The sequence below is a fragment of the Parus major genome, chromosome 10 (genome assembly GCF_001522545.3).
Source record: "Parus major isolate Abel chromosome 10, Parus_major1.1, whole genome shotgun sequence".
NCBI classification, from domain to species: Eukaryota; Metazoa; Chordata; class Aves; order Passeriformes; family Paridae; genus Parus; species Parus major.
This window is the reverse complement of record NC_031779.1, coordinates 3,648,155-3,669,782: the sequence shown is the minus strand read 5'-3', so window position 1 is coordinate 3,669,782 and position 21,628 is coordinate 3,648,155. Positions and strand designations below refer to the sequence as shown.

The following is a 21,628-nucleotide window of genomic DNA, read 5'->3' as shown; positions in this document are numbered from 1 at the left end:
TCGTAGGTTAATTCAGATGATGGCCTTTCTGAGGACCTGGGGATGGTAACTGTTGGTCTGAACCCTCATCAGGAGGCTTTGCTATCTTGTAGAGACGAAGTTTTGTGCTGCAGCTTGTTTAAACAAGGAGCTGGCCTCCAAGGCCTGCTTTGCAAACCCAGACCTTAACTGTCCTGGCAAGTACCATGGGCCAGAAGTTATAGGACATTCCCTCCTCCTGCAAAGTAACATCGCTTCAGCTGATCCAGTGACAGCACCAGGGAGGAATTTTCTGCTCCAAGCATTGAGTGTAGACAAAGAGGCTGCCTAATTTTCTCTTTGTGCAACCCAAATCCTGTGGGACTCATGCACATCCCTGTACTTTCTAAACTGTACAAGGGAGCGTGAGTCTTGAGGACAGCGTGTTGGGTCTTGCTCACTCTGCTGATGAGACTGTGAGAGACACACCAGAAGTTAATTAAATACGTCTCTACTTAATTATATGTAATTTTGGTAATTGTCTATCTGCTGCTGTTCCTCGCTGGCATTATGAAAGGACACAAGTCACCTCCATAGCTGCTTTCCCTGCCCCAGCTTTTCCTGGGCTCCATCCCCCGCAGCTCTGGGTACCCCCGGCAGGGCCTGGCCCCACCATTGTCCCCTCTGAGGGTCGCAGTAGGTCTCGTTCGCCTTTTCCGCCCGCTCTTTGAGCCCCGAGTGTGCGGCACCGAGGTACAGCTCTCTGCAGGCCCGAGAGCCCCAGCACTGCGGGGGACAGCGGTGCACTTGGGAGCCCTGGCAGCCGCCAGCCCCTCTGCCCTGCCCCGGCACTACTCCGGGGGCCAGGGTGCCACCTCAGCCCCTTCCCCTCGGTGCGGGTCCCGGGGGAAGCCCAGCCCAGCCCAGCCCTGCCCGGGTCTCTCCGCAGAGCCCGGGGGTCGCGCTCGGAGCTGCAGGGGCCGGGGCAGCGTCCCGCCGCCCACATTTACTGCGGGCTATTAAATAGAGCTGCCCCCTCCTCCTCCTCCTCCTCCCCCCCCTCCCCTCCGGCTGCCGGGGGTAGGTTCCGAACGCATTCATTCCGTACGTGCATGCGATTAACCCCTTCCCGCCCGCCCCGCAGCCCCGCGTTCCCGGCCGCCCGATGCGATGGGCTCCGCCACCGTCCCGCTGTGGAAAACATTGATTTCCACGGCTGGGGGCGGCTCCAGTCACCCAGACACCCTGCCCGCTGTCAGCAGCCTTCTCGCCCGTCTCCTCAGCTCCCCACTTGCTGCCTTTTTTTTTTTTTTTTTTTTTTTTGTCTCCCAGGAACAGCAGCGAAATGTCCCGTCCTGCCTATTTGGAAATGGGAACAAATTGCTCCCCCGCCTTACCTCGCCCATCGCATCCCATATATAGTCATATCTACGGTCAAATGGCAGGCGGCAGCGAATGGGAAGGCTGTGCTTCCCAAAAAGACCTGGGGGCAGTGAGAGAGGGAAAGGGGTAGGGACGAAAGGAGGAGGGAGGGAAAAAAAAAAAAAAAAAAAAAGTCCTTTCCAAAAAAGTATTGGATGTCTTGAGGAATGCAGTCAGCCCCCTGGGAAAGTACATATCTGTGAGGCGCTCCCTGCCCGCCGCTTGCACACGGCTGGCGCCCGGTCCCGCACGGATCAACCCCGGCAGCTCCGCTCCGCTCCCCGGGGGCCTGAGCCGGAATTGGGGCTGCTCCGCAACTTTACAAACTTTTCTTTCGGAAGTAGTTCGTGCGAGGACGCGCCCTAGCCCACCGCCACCATGGATGCCATCAAGAAGAAGATGCAGATGCTGAAGCTGGACAAGGAGAACGCCTTGGATAGAGCCGAGCAAGCCGAAGCGGACAAGAAGGCAGCGGAGGAGAGAAGCAAGCAGGTCTGCACCGAGGGCCCGGGAGCAGCCAGCGCCGGGGCGCTAATCTTTCCAGACTATTCTCCTTTTTTTTTTTCTCCTCCCCTCTTCTTCCCCCCTCACCGTACCTTGTTAAATTCCACCCCCGCGCCCCTGCAAAACTGGTTGAACTTTCCCTAAGGCAGAATTTCAGCCTGGCAGCCGCCGGCTGGAGGTTCCCAGGGGTGCGGCAGGAGGTCCTTCCCCCGTCCCCACCATTCCAGCGGGGGAGCAGGGCCCTGGGACAGCTACGTGGCGTCTGTGCCTTTGTCACAGGGGGTCGGCTTAGAGAGGCTGCCCGGAGCACCTGGGTAGCGCTGGACAGACGTGCAGCGATTTGGCAAAGGACAATTAAAGCTGTGTTCTCCCACTCCAGCATCGCTCAGCAGATGTGTCCGATTCCAGCTGCCCTCCCATCCTTCTCCGGACGCATGCCCCACTTCTTTATTTCTCCAACCCCCCCTCCTTTACACCTAAGGCTTTATTCGATTCGGGGAGGGGGACATTGTTTGCACGTTTCTGGGAGATCCCGAAGGAGGAAGGAGAAAGGGAGAGTGATTTATAAATTAATTTCACAGTTTTCTAAGCCAAGGGAGAAACATATTTGTTATATTTCCTCTTGTGCACCTAGTTAGAGGATGACATTGTGCAATTGGAAAAGCAATTGCGTGTGACGGAGGATAACAGGGACCAAGTGCTGGAAGAGCTACACAAGTCTGAGGACAGCCTCCTCTCCGCAGAGGAGAATGCTGCCAAGGTATTGTGCCCTTGCTGCAAGCAAAGATGATCTAACTGTCTCTCCTTCTTTCTCTCTCTGTCTGTCTGTCCTTTCTGTCTCTTCTGCACTCACACCTCTCCCTTTGCACGATCACGCTGCCTGCTGCACCTTTTCCTGCCCACCCTCCCCTCTCCACCACTTTCCACCCATATCCCAGCTGGAGGACGAACTGGTGGCTCTACAAAAGAAGCTGAAGGCCACTGAGGATGAGCTGGACAAATACTCCGAGTCCCTTAAAGATGCACAGGAAAAGTTGGAACTGGCTGACAAAAAGGCCACAGATGTAAGTTATCCCTTTCAGCACAAGCCCAGTAGAGAAACCACACACTGCCTCTGCTCAGGACAGCCTGGACTCCTACTCAGCAGTACTGCAAAGCTTTGCTGAAGGCAGGGTCCAGGCACCTCCTGCACAGGAGGTAGGAAACACATCACTTCCTCCCTGCATGAGGTTTGCACACTATCAGAGGCGTCTGATTTGGTTTCTGCTCACTTGAGATGTGCTTTTCATGTGTACTTGTCACTCTAGGTGTGAAAGTAAAGAAATTATGATTTATCTATTCAGGTGATAGGTGGAACAACTCAGGCTGGAGCAAAGCTGTCTTGATAGTGAAACAGCAGAGTTAATAATGAGTAGGTGCAGGAGAGGGAGATCCAGAAGAGCAAGGGCTGCTAGTTCTGTTTTCAAGAGAGCTGTTCCTAGGCATGCATGTGTTAGAACTGCTGCTAGATACTGGTTTGGCTCACTGGTCCTTGGGATAAAAAGTCCTCTCCTGCACTTTGTTTTTTTCCTTTGTAAATCAGTGGAACTGCTTCACTTGTCAAAGGAAAGTTCAATCTTGTGTGATGGAAAATTGTCTGGAAGATGATACTTGCTCGTTTTGCAGTTCAGAGGACAGGGATCCTGGGAGCAAGCTGGGAGATATATATAGCTCAGCACTTTATATGGTAGTAAGGCAAGAGCTTGTGCCTCTCCCAGGCCCTCATCCCACCCACCTGTCTGTCCCTGACATGCATTTAATGGATTGCATGGAACCATAAGAGTCTGTGCAGTTAAGGTCCTGGTCTCTATTGCTGCTGGACAAGGTGGTTTTCCTTGAGAAATCTCATGTCTGAATTACAGGATTAGATGAAACTACAGTATTTCCAAAGCAATGACCCTCCTTTTCCTATAGCTTAACTTTAAAAGTCAACCTCAACACCATAGTGAAAAGGAGTTGCCACAAATAAAGGAAGCAAAGTATTTCAGGGGGAAGAAGGATACTTGCAGAAACGGAAATGTTACAAACAACTTCTCATGAAAGACAACCTGTTTTAATCTTATTTCGCTTCTGAAAGGAATAAAAGATAAAAAAAGGATTAGCTTCAGTATGGCAATTAAGTTATATAGCTTTGAAAGAGAACTCAAGAACTTTGCAAACAGAAGTGTTCAAAGGAACAGGGGAGAGGAATCCATGTATAATGTGGATCAAATTTCTGCTTTGTGCATGGCTGCCATAGGAGAGGGAGCTTCCTAGCAGGACGTTTACTTAGCTTGTTCAAAGGAACTCCATATAGATGCAGGGGAGATATTCCTTATATGGAAAAGCATGCAGACTATTTGGAAATAGCTTGCCTAGGATGAAGGCAGGAAATGCTACTAGATTCCCGTTCTGAAACTAAGGATCTTCCTAACTGAGCTCCATGCCACCTCCCCCTGTTGGAAAACAGCATTTGGAAGCTAGTTGAGGGGAATTTTATTTGCAGTCTTCCCTCAAGTGGAGGGTGGGAGAGTGTCTGGCTTGTTTTTATGGAGGAAAATGCCTTATTTATTTGTATGCATAGAATATGTCTGACAGTTTAGGGACATATTTCTTGTTTTGGCAATGCAGAGTGTATTTGGGACATTGCAGTTGACCCAGTACTTGCCGTATTAGTTTGGGTAGTTTCAAGCCTTAGGAAAAGAGCAGAGGCAGGGAGGGAGTGCCGGCTCGCTGGGATGGACTCGCCTTACACTGGGACGAGAAAATCTGACCTGTCCGGTATGACTCATGTCCCAGGAGCCAGGCCCATCCCCGGAGCCGCCCCACCTGAGAAGGGGGCAGCTGCAGCCCCCTGTCCCCTCCCCGTGTCTCAGGCGCCAGGCTGGGCGCAGCAGCATCTGGCGGGTTGCTCGATGTCACTTTATGACGCTCATACAGGGGCGGTTTGGGGGGAGAGGTGGTTCTGGACCCCGGGTCCGGTCCGGTCCGGTCCGCGGCACCACGCACGCTGTGCCGCCAGGCGGCGCTGCTGCCCCGGCACATCCAGCGGGCACGGCCGCGCTGCCGGCGGGACCGGCCCAGCCCCGGCCAGGAGCGGCCCGGCCCCGGTCAGGAGCGGCCCATCCCCAGGACGCTTGGAGCGGCCTCCGTCCCCGCCCCACTGCCAGCCCGGTGCCGGCAGCCCGGTGCCCGCAGCCCCGCCCCGCAGCGCTGCGGCGCGGGGGGACTTCCGGGGCTGCGGCGGGCGGTGGGAGGTGGCGAGGGCTGGGCGAGGCGCGGGCATGGCGGCGATGAGCTCGCTCGAGGCCGTGCGCAGGAAGATTCGCAGCCTGCAGGAGCAGGCGGACGCCGCGGAGGAGCGGGCGGGACGGCTGCAGCGGGAGGTGGACCAGGAGCGGGCGTTGCGGGAGGAGGTAGGGCCGCCCCTCGGCCCGGCTTGGGCCCGGGGCTTGGGGGTCCGGCGGGTCTCGGGGCGCGGCTGCCCCGCCTTCCTCCCCGGCCGGCCGGCGGAGTGCGAGGCCGCTCGCTCCGCCGCCGTGTCCCACAGGATGGTTGTTACCTGGCGGGCGGGCCGGGCCGCAGCCCCGCGCTCCCGGCTCCGTAACCCGAGAGCTGCGTGGGCCGGGCCCAGGTGCGCTGCGCGGGGAGCCGGCACTGGGTGTGCTGGTCAACAGCAAAACCCCGAGCTGGAATGAGATTGGATTTAGGCGATATGTTTGAGATTACTTGCTTTGTATTAGGCTATGAGCAAGGTTTTATGGGGTTTTTTCCCCTTACAAGTCTTAGTTCTCTTATCCCATCTGGACGAGTTCATCTGTGGGAAGTCAGCATGGCGGCTGTTGGGAAGGGTGTAAGAGTAAACCTGAGGTGGCCCATAGTACCTGACAGCACTCCGACAATGTACAGCCCCTGTACATCTGTAGTGTACATCTGTACATCTGTAGTGTGGATTCATCAAAACTGCTCGCCAACAGCGGAAAGGAACAGTAGGCTTGGTTTTAGGCAGAGGCAAGATCAGGTGTGAGCAGCATAGGCTTACGTAGCAGAGAGATGTAATTATGGGTGGCAATCACAATTAAAAAAACCTGATAGGGCTGTTCTTTGTCTTATCGCTGACCTTTGAGAGTTCCAGCAGCTGTAGCTTTATGTTTCCTGCTGTAAAATGTACAGTGTTCTCTGAGGCAGTTTCAGTGTCTTCAGTGGTTGCATAAAAACAAAGCTTCTGGAGTAATTTATTACAATAGAAAAAAAAAAAAGGTGATTATTTGATTTCCTTATAATATGGGCCTTTCTGCACATTCTGGGCAATAAGTTCAAAGAAAGAACCTCATGGTTACTTGCAGGTGATCTTCCTTATGGGGCAAAATATGGCTACTTGTGCTTGTGTAACTATTGCATTCTTGCAGATCACTTGGCGTATCCGTTTTTTTCAGTGAAGAACCATAAGTCATTTCATAAGGGTTACTGTTTTTAAAAAACTTGTACTTGTTTTCTAACCTTTGTGGAGTAAAGGGCACATAATATTCCTTCTTCCAGTAACATGTGTTATTCTGAGCATGTTAAGGAATTTCTATTGAAAAGGGAAGTTTTGCTGTTAACTTCTGTGGCAGAGGGAAAAGTGCTGGAGGAGTGATTACAGCCTTCTGGTGAAGTCTTCCCTTAAGAGTTCAGCTACGTTGCAGTAAGGTTTAGGACCCTAAAGGTTAACGTTTGTATCTTCCCTGGAGTTGGTTTATGTGGATGGTGTGGAATTCTGCAGAGCACATTTACATGGTATTTAAGTTTTTGTGTGGAAGAGTCAGTGCTGGGATGAGTAAAGGCTGAAAACTGAATTCCCAGGCACACGTCGATATGTGCTTTTTCTGCATTGCTGGCTACAGATGAGGGGTTTTATTATTGCAGCTGTATTTCTGCAAGCTTGAGGAGGGAGAGCACTGCAGCAATCGAGCTGAGGTGTGACTCTGCCCCTTCCCTGCATGTGACTAGCTAGGTTGTTATGGGAGGGGTTTTTTTTCTTCCTGTGCAAGGTACAGATACCGCAAACAACAAAAAAAGCTACAGCTGTGGCCAAAACATAGCACAGCTTCCAGCTTTTGATTGTTAAACCAGATTGTTGTAAGTTTCAAGGCTGTGATTAGCAGCCATTCCCTTAAAGAAGAATCTTCTGTTTTGAATACACACCTCTTGGTAATCACTTTTTCAAAATGCATTTTTCTTCCTCCTTCTGGAAAACAGAATCTCCCTTATAACAGTGATAATTACCACCCAGTGGTGACTTATCCATGTCATCACTCATTGTGAAAATATGTGGTGTGTAAGTGCTAGGGCAGAAATGCAAGTTATGTTTGCAGGGTAGCAGTGGGAGTGCCCCAAATGCACTGGGGTTTTTTCCTTCCTTGCCGTATAAGGAGAGAAGTCCTGCTCTGCAGAAGAATAACTGGGGCCATATAAGGCTGGTTGGTAAATCCTTAGTGAGCTACTGGAGCAGGAAGTGAAAACTTGAACTTTAGTCACCCTGTGTTTTTTGAAGCACATTTTATGCTCTTATCATGGCAAGGAGTCTTGACATGATAATAATTAACTTGTAACACTACAAATTTCCCTAGGGTATTCTTTATGAAAGGTCATTTTCTTTCTTAAATCTGAAAGTTCAAATTTTTACTGTTTTAAAGCCAGAAGTCCAAAACCACAGGTTTGGAATAATACTGCATGATTACTTAGCTAAATATTTTCTATTTTGATTAATGTGGATCTCTAAGGATGAAGTCTCTTCTCCTTCTGGTTCTAATGTGTTACTGCCAATGCATATTAATGTTCAAAGATATAATTGCTTCCCTGTTTATGTGTTACTTTCAGTAATTCTAGCTGGACATCATTACTTTCATGTTAAAGGCTGTTTTACTTGTCTGGCCTGTAAGTAATTCTTTCTTGTGTTATGTTCTTATTGTGTAAAAATAATCTTTGCTGTGGACAACTGTGTCCAGCTACCTCTGGTTAGAGAAGAAAATGTACCAAATTGATGCTTTTGGTACTGTTTTTGCCAGAGGATTGGTTCTCCTTTCAAGTAGACATCACAGGAAATTTGGGTGTGTACTTCCTCACATATAGCATATATACTTGGTGCTTAATATAGTTTTGTAAGAAAATTTAATGATGAGGTTACCACAAGAAGGCTGTTTTAGAACTTACTTTGCAACTTAAGCAAGTGTAGGTTTAAGGCTGTAATATATAATAGCTTGTAATGATAAGAAGCAGATGAATTGCAGGTGTTGTACAGAAGATTAAGTGAACAGGTAATTCAAGAAAGGCAAATTTAGGGAAAGATTGAGGATGGAACTATGGGAGGAAAAAAAAATGTTTTAAGGGATTGCTGCCTGCACCAGGGCTCTTGCTGGTGCCTTTTTTGTCAACTTTTGCACAGCTTGCCTGTAAACAAAACTTCTGGGTATTTGGGCACTTCTTAAATGTTCTCATACTCCTTCTGTGTCAGGTGTCTCATTGCAAATGCTGATTCAGGTGGGTTTTACACTGAACCCTTCTTATGGAACTCAAAGAAATGTCAGGACAATACTTACAAAATATGGTGAAAGGTCATAAATAAAGGAAATGGGGTAACAGAAGAATTGAGTAATTATTGTGTTGATCTGATTAGAAAAAGGGAAGGTCTGTAATTAATGCCTGCAAATACAATAACAGAAAATATTTGGGTAATGATGCAGTTCTTCTCATGCAGTTCTTCCCATGCAGTTCTTTCTAGTACAAATTGTAGTCTTTGATGTGCTTCATTGAAAGCAAGCATTAATCACTTTTTTCCTCTGTTAAGCAATGGCCTCACAATTCAATCATGTATATCTCTGTGTAATGGACTTTTTAGTGGATGAAGTCAGAAATTACAGAAGTGCTGTTAAATGGCACTGGCAGGTAATGGGGTAACCTTTTACAAGGGAAGATGTATGCCTTACTTTGAATTGATTCCTGTTCTTTCTGTGCTTAGGCTGAGAGTGAAGTAGCTTCTCTGAACAGACGCATCCAGCTGGTTGAGGAAGAGTTGGATCGGGCTCAGGAGCGCTTGGCTACTGCCCTGCAAAAGCTGGAGGAGGCTGAGAAGGCTGCAGATGAGAGTGAAAGGTGGGTGGAACCACATCTGAATGGATTGTTACCCTTATTACAAAGATCATAATTGCCAGGGTGTGGGTTAGGGAAATAAATGAAACCACTCCTAGGTCTCTGAACACGTGTGATCTGTTCTTCCTTTGCATACATGGACTTCAGTTACAGCTTGTCTGTACAGATGTCCAAAATACCTGGGCTTGGTTTCTTTTTCAGTTGTGAAGATGAGATTTAAGTGTGGTAGGTCTTCTGATGTATCAGGCCACATCCTGGGAAAACTGCTTGGTCCAGCGTAGACTTCTCTTATTGGATGACAGCTCCTTGTGATAATCTTGTGCTGTTGGGTGATTCTTACTTTTGTTGTGGGTAGAAAATCTCACCTGGAGAATAGCAAAGTGCTGGAAGAGACTTTGGTACTCCTGTTGGCAGGATTGGTACCTGAAGGTGGTGAGCAGAGGAAAGAGACTGATAATTCCTTTAGATTTTCTGAAGTTTGTAATGTAAGTTAGGAACTCAAGATCTGTGACTTTGGAATATCTTATACCTGTGATAGAACCTTTTATTGTGAAAGAAACCCACACATTCTGCATGTGTATTTCTATGTTACTAAGGATGCAGTGTGTTGAAAAGAAATGTGCCAGAGACTCCCAGTGTGTTTTGAAGTGTTCAAGGTCATTTTGGATCAGACATGTGCAACACACGGTGTTTCTTGTTATGAAGGATTCAAATTTTGCTTTTAGACAGCAAAGAGAGCTTCTAGGGCTCTGACATGGCAAAACCCAGGGGAGTCTGGCCCACAGACATGATTTGTGTCAGCCATGCAAGGGTTGTAACATGGTGTTGATGAGTGTAAAAGCACACATGTTTTCAGTCTTACTAAGTCTTTAGAAGCAACACCCTTTGCTTACCTTTCTATAAGATGAGTTTTTCCTGCAATTTAAAATGAAAAAGAATTCTACAGCTGAACTATAGTAAGAGCTAAACAGATCATGCTTTTTCTTCCTTCCTAAGACGTGTTTTGTTCCTTGAACTTCTGAAATGTAAGTGCATGGGACTAAATCTGTGGTGTGAAGACTGAACTGTGTGATGTGCTTCATTCACCTGAATACAACTGTCTGAAAGTTGCATAGCACAAGAAGTAGAGCTAGACATAACCTGGCAAGCCCTGAACCTTGCATTTCCTGTTTTTCGTGTTTTTCAGAGGAATGAAGGTCATTGAAAATAGAGCCCAGAAGGATGAAGAGAAGATGGAAATCCAGGAGATCCAGCTTAAAGAGGCTAAGCACATTGCTGAGGAGGCTGACCGCAAGTATGAAGAGGTCAGTTCTTGAGTGCAGGTCATCTCTTTCTAAAGCCCATTAGGTTGTGCCTGTAATTTTTGGTTTTCTCTTTTGCCTTTTAAAGTTCAAAAGATCACAAACACCACTCTTCACAGCTGTGGAAGGAAAATAAGGCCCTCAGATAGCTCAAGGGACAAGGTGACAGGAGATCTGTGCTTAGATGCTTCAATAAAATGTTTGAGAATACTCCCTAAGCTCTTAGGGAGAGATAAATTTTTCAGGTGCCTTTTGGTGAAGGGAAGGGAGGTCTTGAAAAATGCCAGATAACTAAGTCTCAAATTAATAATGAAGATATTACATAATCAAAACTTACATGTTGACTAGAAAGGGAAGAGGCCTGGCTCTCTGCTTTGTAGGTTCTAGAAGCAGGTAAGGTGCAGTGCAGCAACATAATAGCCCTGATTGTCTCCTGCCTGTCCTTGCAGGTGGCTCGTAAGCTGGTGATCATTGAGAGTGACCTGGAGCGCGCTGAGGAGCGTGCTGAGCTATCAGAAAGGTAAGTGTGGAACTGCCCTGAGATGTATGTGAGGTGCTAGACTAGAACTATAACTGCATGAAACATTGGCAGCACACTGTGTGTTCAGCTCAAAGCTATGTTTTGCTCATTTACTGTAATCGTTGAAATAAGTGGTCAGTGGCAGAATAAATGTGTTCCTGTGTATGTGCGCGTGTGTTTTGTCACTGCATGCTGTACCTGCACACTGATTTTGTGAATGGCTTTTGTGCATTTCATGTGTTCACTAACAGCCAAGTCCGACAGCTGGAAGAACAGTTAAGAATAATGGATCAAACCTTGAAAGCATTAATGGCTGCAGAGGATAAGGTACTGATACTAATAAACAGTTTTTAGGTTTAACTGCAACCCAAGTCTTTCAGCTTCCATAGTCGGTTAGCTCACTCAGTAGTAACAAATATGTCCTTGCTATGCTCTTTACTCTCTCTGCATCTTGCTTTGGTGGTTTTCTTTGGTCTCTTTTTTTTTTTTTATTTTATTTATTTATTGATTTTTTTCTTTAAAACTGATCTTCTGTGCAGCCAAAAGAAGCTGAACTGTCTCATGTGTAAAAGCTCTGTAAATGTTTGTGTGTAAGCCAAGAGCTGTAGATAAATTTCTTCTTTGTCATTGTCTTCGTGTGCACTTGAACTGGTATTTGGCATCACAAAGAGTTGCTTTTAATATGTGATGGATCAGCTGCTTTTGAGGCCATTCTTTTGCCCTGTAATTGTTTTCATTTTTCTCTATCTTTTCCCCCTATTTTCTCCTGTTTCTTTTGCTTGATTGAATCTTCCATCCTCCCCTTTCCTGCCTTCCCTCCAAAATAACAGCAAATGTGCTGAGCTTGAAGAGGAGTTGAAAACTGTGACCAACAACCTGAAGTCGCTGGAGGCTCAGGCTGAGAAGGTAGGCTAGAGACTTATGTGAGAATGTGTCCTTTACACTGTCATCTGGCCAATGGGGCTTTCTTTGCTTGACAATCACTTTGCAGCATTTCTTCAGGGCTGTTGTCAATAGAGGCATTTGGATTGACTACTCAATTCATATTTGGCTCCTATTGGAACATAGCATATCTTGTAGTTCCAAATAGGTCAGTATTATTTGGCCATGTGTTCTCTTGAGAACTCTGACAGGATTAAGTGTTAATTGTAGAATGTCCCTCAGAATGGCATTGTGTACTAACATTAAATTTCTCCAAAAGACATTCCTTTTTAAAACTGCAGTACTAATTTCTTCTCAAAGTTCCCACCATATTGCACTGGAACATAAGTCAAGGGAAGTTTGACTCTTGTGATAAACTGTATTACCACAGCCTTCCAAGTGGAATTAATTCTGTTTTACCTATAACAATTTCTTGTGTACAGATAATCTATTAGTAGAGTTTCAAATGTGGGGGTTTTTTTGTATATTTAGAATACCCATCTAATACCAGTGATCTTCTTTCTAATTACAGTACTCACAGAAAGAGGACAAGTATGAAGAGGAGATTAAAGTTCTGACTGACAAACTGAAGGAGGTAAAATTAGAGTCATTCTTTGCAATGCATCTTCCAATGCACCTTGGATTCTTTTAGTATAAACACTACTTTGATGCCTTAAGAGTGAACATACCATTTTGGGAACAGTTTAATGTTAAATATCTACCCTAGAAATTAGTTTATATTAGCCTTATTATTTGCCTCCTCTCACTGTACTTTTTTCCTCATTTGAATTACTTCTCCCCTACTCCTAAGTACTGTGTGTGTGTTTCCTAAAGTAGTCTGTGTTTGTCCTGACTTCAGGCTGAGACCCGTGCTGAGTTTGCTGAGAGGTCAGTAACCAAGCTGGAGAAGAGCATTGACGACCTAGAAGGTATGGAGGGGTTATTTTACTACTTACTGTGAAATACAAATCTCTTCTCTTGTGTGGGGCTTTTTGTTGGGTTTTTTTAATACCCAATTCTACTGGGCTGACTTGTCCAACTTATATAAATGGGTCTGCCTAAAGAGCAGACAAAATATTTTCCAAATGAAAGGTATTGGTAACTTAAATGCTTCAGATGAATAGTGTTTTGCTCTTGCCTGTTACTTTTTCTCCTATGTTCTCAAGACTCCTTTCATTTTTTGCTTTATATTCTTCTCTTTAGAAGTTTAGGCGTATATAAATGTTACAGGGTAAATGATCAGATGACAAGTGTTATTATCATCTCAGTAAAAAGCTGATGAAGAGTTGCATTATATTTGCAGTAGTTAGGAATGTAGAAAGCTAACCTAATTTATTACTGTGAAAAGTGTGGGCTGGGGCAGGCATTTTGTGACATAGACCAGTTGTTGAGTTTTGGTAAAGCTAATAGATTGTATACATAATCAGAAGGACAGCTTATTTAACTTCAGAGGGTTTGTTTGTAAGGTTCTGATGAATCTATCAGAACTTCAGCAGAGTAGTGGAATGTGCTTTCTGCCTCTGGAGAAAATAATTCAGTAGGACTTTTTAATTTGAAGTTACATGGAGTTCACTATTTAGATGCATTACACTAAGTGTAGGATTTGAAGAAGCTAAATTGCGTGGCATGACAGGCTGGATTCTGCATCAAGGCCATGAAATGCCTAAGTAGCTGCTGAAATTTTATGATCCCTGACTCAGGAAGGAAGCAGAGAAGAAATGTAAGTGTTTAAAAGGAACAAAAATTGCTGTAAGAAGTTGAGTTTGACATCACACAAAAGAGTGTTTTTTAAGAAAAAAAGGTGGTAGAAAATGGTTTTGATCTTTTCTCCCTAGCTCCTTTGTGCCCTCCTAATTAAAACAAAAAAGTATTAAAAAAAAATCCACGGCAGTGAAACATGGATTTTTGCTTCTTTTGTACTCTTTCTTTCTCGGTTTTCTGTTTATCACAGGCTGCCCCATTGGCAGTGCAGTTAATGAACTTGCATAGAACTGTTCACTGTTTTCTTTCTTTTATTCTTCTCTAATTTTGTTTCATTTTGTCTGTCGCAACACTTCTTTCTGTGCACTCTTCCCATTTCCTACGGCTTCTGGATGTCACCACCTTCACCTTCCATCCCATGATCCTGCTTCATTTCCTTGCACACCTCTGCCTTCCCTGGGGGAACATTAGATGAGCTCTATGCTCAGAAACTGAAGTACAAAGCCATCAGTGAGGAGCTGGACCACGCTCTCAATGATATGACTTCCATGTAAATGTCTTCCCAGCTTGTGCCTGCTCCTGCTTCCCTGCCCTCACTGATAGTGCACTACCGGCCTTGTGAAATGATGCTCCCTGTGTGGTGGGAGATGCTTTCCTTTAGACAGAATAGGTGTACAAAATACCATGAACAATTGCTTTACCCTGGCAAAGTGTGGGTGAGTGTTGTGCTGAGCCTGGTAAATACTCATGGTGATTTTGTAAGCTTGTGGTTACTCTTCGATTCTGTGTCTGCAATCCTTGTGTCTTGTGGTTGCCCTTTATTTGTAGCTCTGTGTTTATCCTTTCAGTTCACCTCTGTTCAAACATTATCTACCAGGCTTATCATATTCATTTTACAAAAGAAAATTGCTGTGGTACATGTTGTATTCAAAATGTATTTCTTTGCCTGCTGTCACAGTTTTTGCTGTGGCAAAGTTCCTGCAAAAATGTCAGAGAAATTTAGATTTAGTTGTATTCTCTATTAATGGCAGTAGAAAGTGTTTATCTAAATTTCTATAACAGCTCTGAAAATTTCAGCTGTTGTCACTAAATTACATGTGTGGAAATGGATTTAAAATACCTTGTCATTTAAACCTGTAAAGGCAGCAATTGAATTGTAGGTTGCTTCTGCGTATTTTCTGGATAGCAATAGTAATTTTATTTGCATACACCAAAAATATGGTCATACCAACTCGAGTCATAAGGAGAAGAATAAAGAGTGGCAGGAAAGGAGAGAATCAGCCAGCTGTGTGACTTGTCAGTGCAGTGTTTGACACAAACTGACTCTTGTTCCACACACTCTGAACAGAGGTCAGCTGTGCTGCTCCACCTTCCCATGCATGAGCACTGCAGCAGACATGGGAAGGGGGAAGAGCTGTGGTGGCTCTCAGGTGCAGTGTTTAGTCCCAGCATTCCCTTTTGGAAGCCTAGACCTGCTTTCAACAAGACATAAGGTTTGCTTAGAGCTTGAAATATATTTTGTGTCCACCCATATTTTAAATGTTTTTTTGTCCCCATGTCTGTTCATTACTTTCCTCCATCTCTTTACCAATAGTTTAGTCTCTACTAAATGTTGCCTGCTTTGTATGCTTTGATTTTTTGTTTTTAAATTCCTTCCCAACATACGGTTTTGTTCAGTGGCTTATCAAGCAAATTGATTTCTTTCTTCCTCCTCTGTATACAGAGATTGCAATATTTCTTCAATTTTGGATATTTCTAAGTGGAAAACAGACTTAAAATTGTACTCTTCTGGTACATGAGGAAATGACTGTATCATTCCAGTCCCAGCATGGTGTGCTGTTTCTCTAGCACTGTCATCTCAGCATGCTGGGCTCTGCTGTGCCATTGCTGCTTCTTTGGAAGCCTTTACTGTACCTCTTTTTCATTTTCTACCTTATCTCTTTTTCTTTTCATGCAGATAATTTTCTTTGCTTCAGTTCTCCAAAGACATCTTCATTGGGTTGGATAAAACATCTTTCCAAGCTTTGGATGTTTCATGGGTTCATTGTCCTGTCTTCTAGCTTAGTTGACTCTTCCTCTATCATCTGTCTCAGAACATGCTCTGTTTGTGCTCTGCTGTACAGAAACTACATTTCTCAATGTAAAATAAATATCCCAGCTGTATCCCTTTTGCTATTCCTTTGCCTTTTATTTATTTAAATAACTATTTAAGTTATTAATAAAATCTGTGCTTTTATGTCATTAGGGATTTCATTTTTTGGTGTTTTCATTTTTTAGCTGAAAACACTTTTGCCTGAATGTTGACAATGCCAAGCCAGTGAGTGCAGTGTGTGGGATGGTGTGAAAACTGACCAATTATTATCTTAGTTTTTTCTTAAACTCTGCTGCAGATAAAATGACAAATAAATGTAATAGGAATTTTTCCAGTTGTTATTGTTAGGACAAAATTTGCCAGGACAGTACTTCCTTGGGGTCACTTGGTCGTGGGAGCATGGCTGAGAGAGCAGTTACATCCTTGATGTAACCAGATTTTTCACTTTAAAGCCTGAAATCTTTTCCTAGCTTTATGCTGAAAACTTCTTACCTTTATTTAAATGTGTTTGTTCGTTAACTTATATATTTGAGACAGATTTAAAGAGGCAGCAGCAAAAAACTTTAAATTCTTTTTTTCACCCAAAAATAATCCTTGAAATGTCTTGTGAAAAAGTTTTCCCTCTTCCACACCTCGGTTATTCAGCAGAGATGATGCTTGCTAACATTTTGGGATTTTTACAATATATTTTTCTTGAGTGGCATGGTAGGATTGGAAGTTCATTCAGGACAATTTGGTAGCTTTCCATTTGTGTTTAGCTCAGACTTGAGAGTTTGAACTGTAGACTCATGAGAAATGTTTCAAAGCTGGAGTAGGAAAGTTCTCATGATTATACTATTAATGAAATTACTCTGCTTCAAAGTGGAACATCATGGATTTCAGATTTCAGCTGATTTGTCACTGTCTAATTAAGGATGGAGCATTTAATACTGACATCTTGTGCTTTTTTTGTATTGTTATTTGCAACTAGGGAGTTTATTGCCTTATTTGAACTTTATTTACATCACAGTGAAAGAAGTTATTTTCCAGTTCACATGAAAGTGAACAATAATGAAAGTAAAAACTGGACAGATTTCTGGTGATGCTGTAACTGTATATTGCCAAAGTTCTGAGGTCACCAAAGCTAAATAAATTGCTTATACCATAGCTGAATTGTAATTTTTAACTTGCAGAATAATGGGAATGTCTTTTCTAGTTCAGCCTCAAGATTATTCAACAGTGCAGTCTAAACTAGATTTTCTCCCCTCCTCAGAACTTGTTTTCCAAATAAGCCTTGTGAATGGATGCATTCCCTTCCTGGCCTGCCATCTGTGGATAACTTTGGCATATCCCACTTTTCTGCCTATGGCACATCCTAATGGCTGGGGGAGAAGCCCAAATACAGGATATGTATCAGCAATCACAGATAGTTCAAGTAATAAAGTCCAGTAACTTACTGCTCCTCAGCTGACACACAGTAAGCAGCTGTGTGTGAAGGGTAACCAAATAGAATGGGATATATAAAAGTTAACCAAATATAATGGGATAAGCATTTGTAAATGACTGAGGCTAATAACTTCACAAATGCAAGCATTAGGGGGAATGTGTTCAACTGTAATTTGTCATCTGAGCCAGAGTAAAATATGCTACAGCAACTCCAGCTTCTTAATCTATTGTGTTTTGTTTCATTGTTTTAGAGGAGTTTTTTGTCCACTCAATTCCTTGCAATACTGGTGTTCCTTAAGAGAAGTAAACAAAAAAAGCAAATTCCATTGTAGGAATCTGTCAGTTTTTGACATAGTGATTTTAAAGATCAGTATTAAAATTTTGCCTTTTGTATCAGTCATACATGATCAGCTGCACACTGAAGGATGGCAGGTTGCTGAACAGAGTGCTGGAAACGGGCAGTGCAATGTAGATCTCCAGGCAGAATTCCTGGGTGGTCCTGCTGCACTGATCTTCGTTCCAGGGAGTTGTTGTGGCTCCCTGCTCCAGTGTGGGATTGTAGCTGCCTTGTGTGGCTGGTTTTGTGCCTGAGGCTTCTTCACAGGAGTGCAGGGTTCTGCTGAGCAGAGGCTGAGCTGTGCTGGCTCTGCACAGAGCCAGAGCTCCCTGCTCAGCTGCTGGGGCTCCTGCAGAGCCTGGCTCTGGCTGGAGCAGATAGACACATGGCCCATGGGGAATCAAGGGCTCACTGCACAGGGAAGTGCCTTCCCTGCTCTGCTGGGGGATTTAGTTGTTTTGGAAGCTGAGAAATACTGCAAGTCTCTGCCTCAGTCAGAGAGCAGATTTCTGTGATGATGGTAAGCGTAAGCTCACATGACTTATTTTTGAATAACAACTATATACACCTTGCCAGACAAAGGGAAATTTTAGTTACTCTAAGGTTTGGGGCTTTTTTCCACATATCATTATCATGATGAGAGGGACAAGATCCATTTGTTACTGGTGCAGGATGAGAGCTGTGAAATGTGCCCTGGCTTTCCTGAGCTAGCTGTGGGAGTTTGGGCTAGAGAGGAAGCTGGGAGGAGTTGCTCACCATACAAGCATGTCCTGCAGACCAGCGCTCTGTGCAGCTTTGCCTTGTCCAGTGCCTGCAGGGGAAGAGGATTCCTGTGGAAGCTGTTAGGCAGCTTGTGGAAAATAATTAGAAACAGTCATTTCCTGTAGGGGAATAATCTGGGATCAAGAGGTCAGGAGTGCAGTTAGGCTATTGGGAAGAACATGGACAGTTTGAGAACACAAGATAGTCAAAAGCCATTGTGGAACATTTTTTTCACTCTGCAGAGCAACTCTCACTAAATGTGCTGTCACAACATGGCTGTGGCTGTTCTATTTCAGCATGAATTGTCCCCTCTGTTTTTGAGCAAGGTGTTCATCCTTCCTTTTCATTTTCACCAAATGTGAGTCTGTTTTCTTACAAAGTAAAACTTGGCAATCTAAAGGTATCAAAGTGTGTTGATTCCAGTAGCACAAGTATATTTTCCTGTCAAAAATAACATTTTAGCCCATCAGATTTCCTAGGAAAGAAGTATGGGCTGAGTCAGACCTGGTGGTAGTTGCCTTAGAGTATCTCTCCTGCTGTTTCTTATGCTGGCTGTGGTGCAATTGCATTATCTCTACTGGCAGATGAGATTCCACCACACTTTAAATAGTTTGCAAAGAAAAATGGCACTCAGTAAACAAAAACAGTAAACAAACTCTTTCACAGTTGTCCAGAAGACTAAAGCAAGACAGTACTTCTAGGAACATAGCTGCAGTTCTTCCATTTCTGTTCCAGTTTGTGTCTCACAGCTGTTCCCCACAACAGAATTCTTAGCCAGTTCTTCATGTGGTACACTAGCTGTTCCTTGGAGTAGCTATTTAATTACTAGAGTTCTAGAAACAGAGGTAAAATGTTTCTCTCTATGTTACTGAACTGTCTGTCATGTGACCAGTTTCTTTATTAACTCTTATTTAACTGTTTTCTCTGTCTAATCTGTCTTCATTCTGCCTCTTTTTTCCCTTCTAACCTGCTTGCTGCCTGTACAGACCAACTCTACCAGCAACTTGAGCAAAACAGCCGCCTAACTAATGAACTAAAGCTGGCATTGAATGAGGATTAAACTTTAGTGTGACTATATTTTTAAGTTGTTTGAAACAACTTCTTCCAAATTTCCATAAAGAATGAATCAGTAAATGTAAAAATCAGCAAGAAGCTTAGAAATTAATTTATTTTTTTTTAGCTGTTGATTCTGTGGTAAATTAATGAAAGAAATTCTCAGTTTCTCTTGGGAAAATATGGAAATGCTTCTTCTGGATGAGGCTTTTCATTAAGTGTCTACACACCTATTTTGTAGGAGCGCTAAGCTCTTCTGCTGTGAAGTAGCTTTTTCCACTTAAGAGCAGAGCTACAGCATTTCACTAACAATATCCAAAAATTAACAACCTGCATTGCAGAAAGGCACCCATTTTATCCAGCAGCATGAATTGGCCCTAAGATTTTTACCACAGTGAGAGAAAAATATTCACTAGAATTCATATTTCTGTATTTCAAAACCAGCTTAAAGGATACTTACAGCTGTTTTGTCCGGAGACTTTGATGTGATAATTTTGCCTTACTATGAATTTGGCTTGTACTTGACATTTAAAAAAAAAAAAGAATGTGAGCTCCATCTGGCAATACCCAATCAGTTTAAAGGTATGCTTGCATAGTATGAAGTTAATATTACTGGATCCCAGTAGGATGCACCACCAGAACATTATGCTCATTTATTGTATCAACTATGTGTGTTAAGTGATTGTCCTATTAAAATGTGCATGCAACATAAGGCTACTAACTTTGAGTTTATTTATTTTCTAAAATAAATAAGTTTCTTAAAGGTCACTTCACTGAAAACTATTGTAGTTGTAATTTGTTTGTTCTTTGTATTTTTGAATTCTATGAAACTTTTAATTGTGTATCTGCAAAGAACTTATTTTTTTTATTGCCTACTTTATAGGGAAAAAAACCAAAAACTAAAAAAGGCACTTATTATCTCACATACCTATAAGAAAAGAGCTTCCAGAACATTGTGTCTGTGTTGGCAGTGCATTTTCTTAACAAATGCAGCTGTAAACAGTTCTAAACTTGCATTACTTGCTGTTTGTTTTATTAGTTTGGAATTCTCTCTGGTTGTGTTATCTGGAAACATTGGTATTTATGAGCATGCACATTTCTTAACTTTCTAAACCCTCTGAGAGAAGTGATGATTGCATGCCTTCATGTTCTGAGAATCAGTGTCTCCAAAGAACTGCTATTCATGTTTTAATTTTCTAATCCCACAACAGAGAAAGTGGCGCATGCCAAAGAAGAAAACCTTAGTATGCATCAGATGCTGGATCAAACTTTACTGGAGTTAAACAACATGTGAAAACCTTCTTAGTGGCAACCACACTATTTGTTTTATTATTCTTACACCTGCTTGCCGTGGAGCCCCATAAACATGTCTTTTTTTTTAGTTTCACCACAGTCACAAGAACATCTGCTAAATTATCAAGCAGGGGTCAGGGAAACACCAAAATGGGCAAGCCATATGCGGGTTAAGTGACATTACATTATGGGTTAAATGTGCCATTTCCCAACAGAAATGTTACCTACACTTTGTAGAGAGTTCAGCAATTTGGTTTGCTTAGTCCTTGAAGAATCCTGGCTGTGGCAGAAAGTTTCCCACCTCAAGTGCCAACTACAGTTTTTACATGAGAAGAATGATTCATGTTCAAGAGAGATCAGGTGGAAATGGTGCTATTTTCAACAAAAGGTTCTACTTGAAGTCTTTTGTTTGATATCAGACAAGTCAGGAGTTGTCCAGCACAGTAATTTATTTTTATCATAACTTGACTGATCTGTGAGAATTTGGACTTTCTGTGCCTTCTAATTCAGTAAAATGAAGATATATAAGCAGTGGAGACAAGTGAAGGCTTCTGAAGGTTTTAAATTGTATTCTTGCAACTCAATACAGAAGTGTAGGTCAGCATTTCACCTTGAGTTTTCATTCAATTGTATTTTTCATGTTGAAATGAAAGAGTCAATAAATTCAGGACAAAACATTAATTTGGAAGAGATTGTGTTAAAATGTATTTTATTTGTGGGGGATTTGGGGTAGGGGAGGAATTTTTAAACTGATATTTGCCTCACTTTTTTCACACTTTCTTTGAGCAGTCTTAAAAGTATACCTGTATGTAAACATTGTATAATTATATGAAATAAAATGCACATTTTAGGACACTTTTTTAATTTTGTTCTCCTGTGGTTTGTTTTTCATCACATCAGTTTCCTGTGTATCCCTGTGTAAACTCTGCATGTGTGCAGTGTCCCTCATTGTGTTGATATTAACACACTGGCTCTCAGTATTTTCTGTGTTGTTAGGCCAATGTATAGAAATGTGCTGGTTTGGACAGATGTGGATCTGCTCAGGATCAGGCAGGAACCTGTCCCTGTCACTTGCCTGCATGCCCAGCTGTCTGCAAGATGCAGGTATCCCCTAGTAGATGACAGAGCTTTCCAGAATTACTTGTCATTGACCAAAATGTTTTGGAAAGACCATTGCAGGGCTCCCATAGACC

The 21,628-nt window shown here is 43.4% G+C and overlaps 1 protein-coding gene across 19 annotated transcripts; it reads left to right on the top strand.

Moving 5' to 3' along the window:
- Positions 1–1,553: 1,553 nt before the first annotated feature.
- On the top strand, positions 1,554–21,299 carry TPM1 (tropomyosin 1). 19 transcript variants are annotated; one of them, XR_001523451.1, is made up of 10 exons: positions 1,554–1,872; positions 2,823–2,948; positions 8,900–9,033; positions 10,217–10,334; positions 10,781–10,851; positions 11,682–11,757; positions 12,305–12,367; positions 12,632–12,701; positions 13,945–14,189; positions 15,431–15,714. XR_001523451.1 is itself a non-coding variant. In XM_015638532.1 (10 exons), exons 1-10 carry the CDS (start codon positions 1,759–1,761, stop codon positions 15,432–15,434), a joined length of 855 nt encoding a protein of 284 aa, XP_015494018.1. In that variant the 5' UTR covers positions 1,554–1,758; the 3' UTR covers positions 15,435–15,714. The 19 variants fall into 19 exon arrangements, 14 of the variants coding, with proteins under 14 accessions (XP_015494018.1, XP_015494021.1, XP_015494019.1 ...); XR_001523453.1 differs by lacking the exon at positions 11,682–11,757 and adding an exon at positions 11,103–11,178; XM_015638532.1 differs by having other exon boundaries at positions 13,945–14,023.
- Positions 21,300–21,628: the final 329 nt, after the last annotated feature.